Genomic DNA, 12,075 nt, shown 5'->3' with positions numbered 1-12,075 from the left:
ACTACATTACAGGGTAGTGATCAATAGACGGGGAAAGGTAAGGTACTGACTACATTACAGGGTAGTGATCAATAGATGGGGTAAGGTAAGGTACTGACTACATTACAGGGTAGTGATCAATAGACGGGGTAAGGTACTGACTACATTACAGGGTAGTGATCAATAGATGGGGAAAGGTAAGGTACTGACTACATTACAGGGTAGTGATCAATAGACGGGGTAAGGTAAGGTACTGACTACATTACAGGGTAGTGATCAATAGATGGGGAAAGGTACTGACTACATTACAGGGTAGTGATCAATAGACGGGGAAAGGTAAGGTACTGACTACATTACAGGGTAGTGCTCAATAGACGGGGAAAGGTAAGGTATTGACTACATTACAGGGTAGTGATCAATAGACGGGGAAAGGTACTGACTACATTACAGGGTAGTGATCAATAGACGGGGAAAGGTAAGGTACTGACTACATTACAGGGTAGTGATCAATAGACGGGGAAAGGTACTGACTACATTACAGGGTAGTGATCAATAGACGGAAAGGTACTGACTACATTACAGGGTAGTGATCAATAGACGGGGAAAGGTAAGGTACTGACTACATTACAGGGTAGTGATCAATAGACGGTAAGGTAAGGTACTGACTACATTACAGGGTAGTGATCAATAGACGGGGTAAGGTAAGGTATTGACTACATTACAGGGTTGTGATCAATAGACGGGGAAAGGTAAGGTACTGACTACATTACAGGGTAGTGATCAATAGACGGGGAAAGGTACTGACTACATTACAGGGTAGTGATCAATAGACGGGGAAAGGTAAGGTATTGACTACATTACAGGGTAGTGATCAATAGACGGGGTAAGGTACTGACTACATTACAGGGTAGTGATCAATAGACGGGGAAAGGTAAGGTATTGACTACTGTGTTCAGTACGGCTCACTTTGAAACTGAACGTGAACAGTCTTGTAGTTTTCTACCTCCCCATGTAACTCAGTTTCAAGCTTTCTGTCCTGTTTGGTCTTCCTGAGCGCGGCCCTGGCTAGCTCTGAGTGTGCTAACAACTCTGGTCATGTGCTGACTTCTAAATCTATTCCTATTCTTTTGATTTTTTTGAACTGGCAAAGTAATGTTAATTTAATAATTTTATTCCTTTTCCTCAGATCTGTTCTGCTATCGCTGTGGCGAGCCTGGGCATGTCGCCAGGGACTGTGAGAGGACTGAGGATGGTGAGCATCTCAACACCTGCTCTACAGGAAGTATTGCTTTGTCATAAGTAACTTGTTCCTCTGGTGATTCTTCCATCCCAGCGTGCTATAACTGTGGTCGTGGAGGACACATCTCCAGAGGCTGTAAGGAGCCCAAGAAGGAGAGGGAACAGGTGTGTTAGAGCTATGGCGAGGCTGGTGTGTTAGAACTAGGGCGAGGCTGGTGTGTTGTAGTGTTAGAACTAGGGTGAGGCTGGTGTGTTGTAGTGTTAGAACTAGGGTGAGGCTGGTTTGTTGTAGTGTTAGAACTAGGGTGAGGCTGGTGTGTTGTAGTGTTAGTGTTAGAACTAGGGTGAGGCTGGTGTGTTAGAACTAGGGTGAGGCTGGTGTGTTAGAACTAGGGTGAGGCTGGTGTGTTAGAATTAGGGTGAGGCTGGTGTGTTAGAACTAGGGTGAGGCTGGTGTGTTAGAACTAGGGTTAGGCTGGTGTGTTAGAACTAGGGTGAGGCTGGTGTGTTAGAACTAGGGTGAGGCTAGTGTGTTAGAACTAGGGTGAGGCTAGTGTGTTAGAACTAGGGTGAGGCTAGTGTGTTAGAACTAGGGTGAGGCTGGTGTGTTAGAACTAGGGTGAGGCTAGTATGTTAGAACTATGGCGAGGCTGGTGTGTTAGAACTAGGGTGAGGCTGGTGTGTTGTAGTGTTAGAACTAGGGTGAGGCTGGTATGTTAGAACTAGGGTGAGGCTGGTGTGTTGTAGTGTTAGAACTAGGGTGAGGCTGGTGTGTTGTAGTGTTAGAACTAGGGTGAGGCTGGTGGGTTGTAGTGTTAGGACTAGGGCGAGGCTGGTGTGTTAGAACTAGGGTGTGGCCGGTGTGTTGTAGTGTTAGAACTAGGGTGAGGCTGGTGTGTTGTAGTGTTAGAACTAGGGTGAGGCTGGTGTGTTAGAACTAGGGTGTGGCCGGTGTGTTAGAACTAGGGTGAGGCTGGTGTGTTGTAGTGTTAGAACTAGGGTGAGGCCGGTGTGTTAGAACTAGGGTGAGGCTGGTGTGTTGTAGTGTTAGAACTAGGGTGAGGCTGGTGTGTTAGAACTAGGGTGTGGCCGGTGTGTTAGAACTAGGGTGAGGCTGGTGTGTTGTAGTGTTAGAACTAGGGTGAGGCCGGTGTGTTGTAGTGTTAGAACTAGGGTGAGGCTGGTGTGTTAGAACTAGGGTGTGGCCGGTGTGTTAGAACTAGGGTGAGGCTGGTGTGTTGTAGTGTTAGAACTAGGGTGAGGCTGGTGTGTTGTAGTGTTAGAACTAGGGTGAGGCCGGTGTGTTGTAGTGTTAGAACTAGGGTGAGGCCGGTGTGTTGTAGTGTTAGAACTAGGGTGAGGCTGGTGTGTTGTAGTGTTAGAACTAGGGTGAGGCCAGTGTGTTAGAACTAGGGTGAGGCTGGTGTGTTAGATCTAGGGTGAGGCTAGTGTGTTAGAACTAGGGTGAGGCTAGTGTGTTAGAACTAGGGTGAGGCTGGTGTGTTAGAACTAGGGTGAGGCTGGTGTGTTAGAACTAGGGTGAGGCTGGTGTGTTAGAACTAGGGTGAGGCTAGTGTGTTAGAACTAGGGTGAGGCTAGTGTGTTAGAACTAGGGTGAGGCTAGTGTGTTAGAACTAGGGTGAGGCTGGTGTGTTAGAACTAGGGTGAGGCTAGTATGTTAGAACTATGGCGAGGCTGGTGTGTTAGAACTAGGGTGAGGCTGGTGTGTTGTAGTGTTAGAACTAGGGTGAGGCTGGTATGTTAGAACTAGGGTGAGGCTGGTGTGTTGTAGTGTTAGAACTAGGGTGAGGCTGGTGTGTTGTAGTGTTAGAACTAGGGTGAGGCTGGTTTGTTGTAGTGTTAGAACTAGGGTGAGGCTGGTGTGTTAGAACTAGGGTGTGGCCGGTGTGTTAGAACTAGGGTGAGGCTGGTGTGTTGTAGTGTTAGAACTAGGTTGAGGCCGGTGTGTTGTAGTGTTAGAACTAGGGTGAGGCTGGTTTGTTGTAGTGTTAGAACTAGGGTGAGGCTGGTGTGTTGTAGTGTTAGTGTTAGAACTAGGGTGAGGCTGGTGTGTTAGAACTAGGGTGAGGCTGGTGTGTTAGAACTAGGGTGAGGCTGGTGTGTTAGAACTAGGGTGAGGCTGGTGTGTTAGAACTAGGGTGAGGCTGGTGTGTTAGAACTAGGGTGAGGCTGGTGTGTTAGAACTAGGGTGAGGCCGGTGTGTTGTAGTGTTAGAACTAGGGTGAGGCTGGTGTGTTAGAACTAGGGTGTGGCCGGTGTGTTAGAACTAGGGTGAGGCTAGTGTGTTAGAACTAGGGTGAGGTTGGTGTGTTGTAGTGTTAGAACTAGGGCGAGGCCGGTGTGTTAGAACTAGGGTGAGGCCGGTGTGTTAGAACTAGGGCGAGGCCGGTGTGTTAGAACTAGGGTGAGGCTGGTGTGTTGTAGTGTTAGAACTAGGGTGAGGCCGGTGTGTCAGGGCGAGGCCGGTGTGTTGTAGTGTTAGAACTAGGGCGAGGCTGGTGTGTTGTAGTGTTAGAACTAGGGCGAGGCCGGTGTGTCAGGGCGAGGCCGGTGTGTCAGGGCGAGGCCGGTGTGTCAGGGCGAGGCCGGTGTGTCAGGGCGAGGCCGGTGTGTCAGGGCGAGGCCGGTGTGTCAGGGCGAGGCCGGTGTGTTTATAATGTTATAACTCGGGCAGGGTTGGCCGCGTGACTGGAGCCTTATGTTATAATGCAGGTCTGTTATAACTGTGGCAAGGCCGGCCACGTGGCCCGAGACTGTGACCACGCCAACGAGCAGAAGTGCTACTCGTGTGGAGGCTTCGGACACATCCAGAAGGGCTGTGAGAAGGTCAAATGTTACAGGTGAGTTAACACACATCCAGAAGGGCTGTGAGAAGATCAAATGTTACATGTGAATTAACACATATACACATCCAGAAGGGCTGTGAGAAGGTCAAATGTTACAGGTGAGTTAACACACATCCAGAAGGGCTGTGAGAAGGTCAAATGTTACAGGTGAGTTAACACACATCCAGAAGGGCTGTGAGAAGGTCAAATGTTACAGGTGAGTTAACACACACCCAGAAGGGCTGTGAGAAGGTCAAATGTTACAGGTGAGTTAACACACACCCAGAAGGGCTGTGAGAAGGTCAAATGTTACAGGTGAGTTAACACACACCCAGAAGGGCTGTGAGAAGGTCAAATGTTACAGGTGAGTTAACACACATCCAGAAGGGCTGTGAGAAGGTCAAATGTTACAGGTGAGTTAACACATATACACATCCAGAAGGGCTCTCAGGTGAGTTAACACACAGGTACTGTGTGGGTTAGGGACCGGTCCACGCTCCTTCTGGTACAAAATTCTCTCCAATCTATCCTCTGTCTCTGTCCCCTATAAAGGAAAATATACAAGTAAAAAACATTTTTAAGAACATTTTACAAAATATCTATATTTTTAAACAAAGTAGTGAAGTGTTACTGGGGAGTCCTGGATGTGCCGTCTCTGACCTGTCCCTTTCTCATCGACTTGTTAAAGCCACATGGTAAACGGACTGTGCTTTCTGAAGACTAACACGGACTCATTACTGTGCTTCCATCTTGAAAACTCTCCCTTGTCTTAGCTAAACCTCATCTCTCTCCCACCAGGTGTGGTGAGATCGGCCATGTTGCCGTCCAGTGCAGCAAGGCCAGCGAAGTCAACTGCTACAACTGTGGAAAGTCTGGTCACCTGGCTAAAGAATGCACCATCGAGGCCACGGCCTAGCGCTCTGCTGCCTTCCTACGCCCCTCCTACACATGGATGATTGTATTATTTTTGTCTGAAACCTCCCCTCTGGCTTCGGAGGCTGCTCCCAGACCAGTCCGCTGTAAAGGAGTGGAATATTAATCCAAAATGTTTACTTTGGTTGAGGTTAATGTACAATGGTTTGTTAAAGAAGCCATTTCCCATGCCACTGGTGACCAGGGATGAGTTCTGAGTGGATGTTCTCCCTACCAGGTCCGGGAAACCAGCCCTTGAGTCGGAATGAAAGTCTGTCGGAACTTTTTTTAGTTTTTTTGGAACAAAACGGACTAGACCTGAGAGAGTGACTTGAGACAGCAGCACCACCCTGTGGTCGTTGTGGGTTCGTTCTGTCCGACAGCAGACAGACCAGGACCAAACCCGTCACATGGTGTATGAATACAGACAGTCATAGCTAATTCACAAGAAAATAAAACTCTGTTTTTGTACAGTGTTAGCTGCTGAGTGTCAGAATCAGTCTTGATCCAGTAGTAAGTTGATGTGTTATATAATCATGGAAACAGATCAGAGAAAGAATGTTTTCACAAATGTAAATGTTATTTTTCTACAAAATAACATTTAGACCAGTGGTTCCCAAACTTTTTCAATCGGACCCCCTTCCATAATTATTTTGGGGGTGGTGGGGAGCCCCGCGCTGACCCTCGCAGCGCCGACAGTTTAGGAACCACTGACTTGGACAACTAAAAATATATAATTTGCTTGTACTCAGTTTAAGTGGAAAGGTAATGCAACTGAAAATCCTCCAACATAATGTAATTTTAATCTCAATAAAGCGCAAGAAGGGGAGTTAAACTGAACTATTTTCTGAGTTGAATTGATCAGATTCCATCATTGCAAGCGCATACAGTATTCAACATGTACCTCTAGGTGACGTTAGTGTAAAGCCAGCTATATCAGTTTCAGCAGCACCAGAGTACCTCTAGGTGACGTTAGTGTAAATATACAGTGCATTCGGAAAGTATTCAGAACCCTTCACTTTTACCAAATTTTGTTACGTTACAGCCTTATTCTCATCTATGTACACAATACCCCATAATGACAAAGGAAAAAATGGTTTTTAGAGTTTTTTACAAATGTATAAAATAAAAAAAATGGAAATAATACATTTACATAAGTATTCAAACCCTTTACTCAGTACTTTGTTGAAGCACCTTTGGCTGCGATGATAGCCTCGCGTCCCCTGGGTATGATGCTACAAACTTGGCACACCTGTATTTGGGGAGTTTCTCCCATTCTTTGCAGATCCTCTCAAGCTCTGTCAGGTTGGATGGGGAGCGTTGCCGTAAAGCTATTTTCAGGTATCTCCGGAGATGTTTGATTGGGCTCTGCCTGGGCCACCCAAGGACATTCAAAGACTTGTCCCGAAGCCACTCCTGTGTCTTGGCTGTTTGCTTAGGGTCGTTGTCCTGTTGGAAGATGAACCTTCGCCCCAGTCTGAGGTCCTGAGCGCTCTGGAGCAGATTTTCGTTCATCTTTCCCTCGATCTTGACTAGTCTCTCTGTCCCTGCCGCTGAAAAACATCCCCACAGCATGATGCTGCAACCACCATGCTTCAATGTAGGGATGGTATTGGCCAGGTAATGAGCAGTGCCTGGTTTCCTCCAGACGTGGCGCTTGGCATTCAAGCCAAAGAGTTGAATCTTGGTTTCATCAGACCAGATAATCTTGTTTCTCGTGGTCAGAGTCCTTTTACGTGCAGGGTATTAATTTGTATTATTTTTACACCTCTTTTTCTCCCCACTTTCACGGTATCCAATTGGTAGTTATTCATGTCCCATCGCTGCAACTCCCGTACGGACTCAGGAGAGGAAAAGTCGAGAGCTGTGAGTCCTCCGAAACACAACCCAGCCAAGCCGCACTGCTTCTTGACACAATGCCCACTTAACCCTGAAGCCCGCCGCACCAATGTGTCAGAGGAAACACCGTACACCTGGCGTCCGTGTCAACATGCACTGCACCCGGTCCATCACAGGAGTCGCTAGTGCGCGATGGGACAAGAACATCCCTGCCGGCCAAACCCTCCCCCCTAACCCGGGCGGCGCTTGGCCAATTGTGCGCCGCCCCATGGGTCTCCCGGTCACGGCCGGCGACAGCGCCTGGACTCCAACCAGGATCTCTAGGGGCACAGCTAGCACTGTGGTGCAGTACCTTAGACCACCGTGCCACTCGGGAGGCCCTTAGGTGCAGGTTTTTAGAAATGTTTGTAAATGTATTTTAAACAAATACCTTCACATAAGTAATCAGGCCCTTTGCTATGACACTCAAAATTAAGCTCAGGGGCATTCTGTTTCCATTGATCCTCCTTGAAATGTTTCTACAACTTGATTGGAGTCAACCGGTGGTAAATTCATTTGATTGGACATGATTTGGAAAAGCACACACCTGTCTATATAAGGTCCCACAGTTGACAGTGCATGTCAGAGCAAAACCAAGCCATGAGGTCGGAAGAATTGTCCGTAGAGCTCTGATACAGGATTGTGTCGGCACAGATCTGGGGAAGGGTACCAAAAAATGTCTGCAGCATTGAATGTCCCCAAGAACACAGTGGCCTCCATCATTCATAAATGGAAGAAGTTTGGAACCACCAAGACTCTTCCTAGAGCTGGCCGCCCGGCCAAACTGACCAATTGGGGGAGAAGGGCCTTGGTCAGGGAGATGACCAAGAACCCGATGGTCACTCTGACAGAGCTTCAGAGTTCCTCTGTGGAGATGGGAGAACCTTCCAGAAGGACAACCATCTCTGCAGCACTCCACCAATCAGGACTTTATGGTAGAGTGGCCAGACAGAAGCCACTCCTCAGTAAAAGGCAAATGACAGCCTGCTTGGAGTTTAGGTGATTTTTTTGCAAAGGACTCTCAGACCATGAGAAACAAGATTCTCTGGTCTGATGAAACCAAGACTGAACTCTTTGGCCTGAATGCCAAGCGTCACATCTGGAGGAAGCCTGGCACTATGCCTACAGTGAAGCATGGTGATTGCAGCATCATGCTGTGGGGATGTTTTTCAGCGGCAGGGACTGGGAGACTAGTCAAGATCGAGGGAAAGATGAACGGAGCAAAGTACAGGGAGACCCTTGATGAAAACCTGCTCCAGAATGTAACAAAATGTGGAAAAAGTGAAGGGGTCTGAATACTTTCTGAATGCACAGTAAAAACTTGAACCCAGTGTTTCACTGTACACTTGTATTCTCCCACACATCTTCCTTGTTTGGGTGTGTCGTCACTTTCTTGTTTGGCCGTAGATGGCTGTTACCAGCTCATCACCCTCTACCGTCCCGTGGTAATTCGAGGCATAACCGGACGACTTTCCTGGCACAACCTGTTAAGCGAAACACAACGTGCGCAATCTCCTTGCGGATGTCCTGATTGCGCACGTCCAACAAAAAAGCCCATCTGTCATTGTGGCGGTTAAGTTAAAACATTGTGCAGTTGCACACTGAGGAAATAGCGACTGTGCATGACTCTGAAAGTACGGCAAGAGAAGTGTGTGATAATTAATGGAAAATAGTGAAATCAAAGAATGGATCAAAATGAGCAAAAGTTCTAGTAGAAGACAAGGACCGGTCCAATAATGAATTTCTTATTGGACATCGTCCCAGAAACCCTAGACCCACTCCAAATCGCATTCTGCCCCAACAGATCCACAGATGATGCAATCTCTATTGCATTTCACACTGCCCTTTCCCACCTGGACAAAAGGAACACTTATGTGAGAATGCTGTTCATTGACTACAGCTCAGCGTTCAACACCATAGTGCCCTCAAAGCTCATCACTAAGCTAAGGACCCTGGGTCTAAACACCTCCCTCTGCAACTGGATCCTGGACTTCCTGGCGGGCCGCCCCCAGGTGGTGAGGGTAGGAAACAACACATCTGCCACGCTGATCCTCAACACGAGGGCCCCTCGGGGTGCGTACTCAGTCCCCTCCTGTACTCCCTGTTCACCCACGACTGCGTGGCCAAGCAAAACTCCAACACCATCATTAAGTTTGCCGATGACACAACAGTGGAAGGCCTATAGCCAGGGTCACACTCCAACACTCCTTTACTTATAGCCAGGAACACACTCCAACACTCAGACATCATTTACAGATAGCCAGGAACACACTCCAACACTCAGACATCATTTACAGATAGCCAGGAGAACACTCCAACACTCAGACATAATTTACAGATAGCCAGGGGAACACTCCAACACTCAGACATCATTTACAGATAGCCAGGGACACACTCCAACACTCAGACATCATTACAGATAGCCAGGGACACACTCCAACACTCAGACATCATTACAGATAGCCAGGGGCACACTCCAACACTCCTTTACTTATAGCCAGGAACACACTCCAACACTCAGACATCATTTACAGATAGCCAGGGGAGCACTCCAACACTCAGACATAATTTACAGATAGCCAGGAGAACACTCCAACACTCAGACATAATTTACAGATAGCCAGGGGAACACTCCAACACTCAGACATAATTTACAGATAGCCAGGGACACACTCCAACACTCAGACATAATTTACAGATAGCCAGGGACACACTCCAACACTCAGACATCATTACAGATAGCCAGGGGCACACTCCAACATCATTTACAGATAGCCAGGGACACACTCCAACACTCAGACATCATTACAGATAGCCAGGGGCACACTCCAACACTCCAACATCATTTACAGATAGCCAGGGGCCCACTCCAACACTCAGACATCATTTACAGACAGACATAATTTACAGATAGCCAGGGACACACTCCAACACTCAGACATCAGTAGCAGATAGCCAGGGGCACACTCCAACACTCAGACATCATTAACAGATAGCCAGGGGAACACTCCAACATCATTTACAGATAGCCAGGGCAACACTCAGACATCATTAACAGATAGCCAGGGGAACACTCCAACACTCATTTAATGATAGCCTGTTGATAGTGTTTTAAGTCATTCGAGTGATCTGGATACAATCACTGTGAAGGTGGATTTTGTTGCATTTATAGCCACAGTGAATAACTGTACAGCACAAGTGTCTAAGAAGTCCAAGAAGCTGGACATTTTATGGGTCTCTAAGACTTCACGGCAGAAACACTGCAAGGACTATTGTCGCTAGGAAATGTCCCGCCCTCACAGGAGTCTTCTGTGTCTGATTAGAATTAAAAAGTTTTACAAAAAAGCAGGTTGATTTTGTTAATTTATTTTTTGATATTTTGTATGATATTTTTTATATTTACCCACATTTTTATCTACCTGCACAGTCGGTGGCGGAATGCAAATCCAATTGTTGCGAAGCCATTATACCACAGAAGAAGAAGTCTAAACTTATTTTATGGCTAGGTAGCAAGCTTTTCTCTTATTTGTAAAACGTTTTTGGAAGCTATTAAGAGTTTTCTACATGTGTAACTCTAACGTTGTAGTCTGATGCTATCTACCGAAATCTATTATTTAAAGATATTTTCCAATCTGTTTTTAGCTAATGTTACCTAACTAGATCATAATCATTAGGCAACGAATCATTCACCTACTAAGACCACTGACATAAATCCCATGATTTACTGATCACCCAGTTAGATCTGAAGTTTTAGCAGCTTTTACACTGGGTGCATTCTGTGAATCTGTTGTGCCCTTTGATTCATGTAAGGCCCCATCTAAACCCTTTACAATTGTCTGTCCCCACTCCTGGTTTCCCTGGTTACTGTACTGTACATGTATATTTCACCAGACCTCATAATCTATTATTGTCTGAATAAGTAGCACAGCAAGGGCTCTAGTTTGGACTATACATCAATTTTTAATATTGTCAGCAGTGATCACCTGATATTCCCCCCCCTCTCCTCATCAGATGTTTGTGGGTGCCCAGATCAATGAGACCTTCAAAGAGCAGGTATTGAATCTCTGTTTAGAACAGATTAACTCATTCCTCATCAAGTAAGAATGCTTAGAAAAGTTGGTGCTGATAATTGTGTCATGTTTTTGGTCCTGACTTTACACCGAGGCTAATAAAAGTATCTCGGGGAATTCTATGTACTGTACATCTCATCTAGAACTGTAAAATATTGGATGTTAAAGTACAGAGAAGAGCCGGTCACCTAAAAGGAAGACCACTTGAGAGACCTGGTAGCTCCCTCAGTGCTATGTGCAGTACATGACCGCCATCATCAATAACGGTCCCACTGGTATATTCACTGTAAATATTAATATGTTAACTCATACATTCTATAACCAAATGTGGCTGATGTATAAACACACATCCACTTATATCAACAGTCTAAAAAGGAAGGTACTCTAAATCCACAGAGCACCTCTCAGAATGGTGCTGCCATAGCATACCCTGGACAACGTGGCCAAAGAGGGCTGCCAGATTCTACTGGATGAAGTCTTTCTGGATATTATGTAACAGAGGAATGTGTTGTATCTTGTATGTGTATGTGTTTAGGAGATGACTAGCAAGGCCCATCGCAGATTGGTGGTTGATTGAGTACATCCAAGCCGTGATGCAGAAAAGAGTCAACTTCAGAAATGCAAACGAGAAGGAGGCAGAAGATCCTCTTCAGAAAACTGTTGTTTCTACGTACTACATTAGTGTTCCCCCCCAAGGAGATCTTCATTAGAAAATACACGTCTTCAAATCAAATGCATTTGTCACATGCGCCAAATACAGGTGTAGACCTTACAGTGAAATGCTTACTTACAAGCCTTTAACCAACAATGCAGTTACTAAAACCAGGACATAAAAACTATGAAATAATACATACGGAATCATGTAGTAACTAAAAAAGTGCTAAATCAAAATATATTTTATATTTGAGATTCTTTAAAGTAGCCACCCTTTGTCTTGACGACAGCTTTGCACACTCTTGTCATTCTCTCAACCAGCTTCACCTGGAATGCTTTTCCAACAGTCTTGAAGAAGTTCCCGCATACGCTGAGCAGTTGTTGGCTGCTTTTCCTTTAGATTTGATGTCTTCACTATTATTCTACAATGTAGAAAAATAGTAAAAATAAAGAAAAACCCTTGAATGAGTAGGTGTGTCCAAACTTTTGACTGGTAC

At 46.0% G+C, this 12,075-nt stretch overlaps 1 protein-coding gene across 3 annotated transcripts in view; it reads left to right on the top strand.

Moving 5' to 3' along the window:
- LOC106583855 (CCHC-type zinc finger nucleic acid binding protein) overlaps window positions 1–5,816 on the top strand; it is a 51,072-nt gene extending 45,256 nt beyond the window's left edge. Inside the window, exons 3-6 of one of the 3 annotated variants that reach the window (XM_045705078.1) lie at window positions 1,166–1,231; window positions 1,313–1,383; window positions 3,952–4,079; window positions 4,863–5,816. In XM_045705078.1, coding sequence (XP_045561034.1) covers window positions 1,166–1,231; window positions 1,313–1,383; window positions 3,952–4,079; window positions 4,863–4,980 — 383 coding nt within the window. In that variant the 3' untranslated portion in view covers window positions 4,981–5,816. Of the gene's footprint in view, window positions 1–717; window positions 729–1,165; window positions 1,232–1,312; window positions 2,949–3,951; window positions 4,080–4,862 lie in introns of those variants that run through there. The other 2 variants (XM_045705079.1, XR_006761275.1) reach the window with 2 other exon arrangements.
- Window positions 5,817–12,075: the final 6,259 nt, after the last annotated feature.

Source organism: Salmo salar, chromosome ssa22 (assembly GCF_905237065.1).
Source record: "Salmo salar chromosome ssa22, Ssal_v3.1, whole genome shotgun sequence".
NCBI classification, from domain to species: domain Eukaryota; kingdom Metazoa; phylum Chordata; class Actinopteri; order Salmoniformes; family Salmonidae; genus Salmo; species Salmo salar.
The sequence above is the reverse complement of the archived record's forward strand: the minus strand, read 5'-3'. Positions and strand labels throughout refer to the sequence as shown.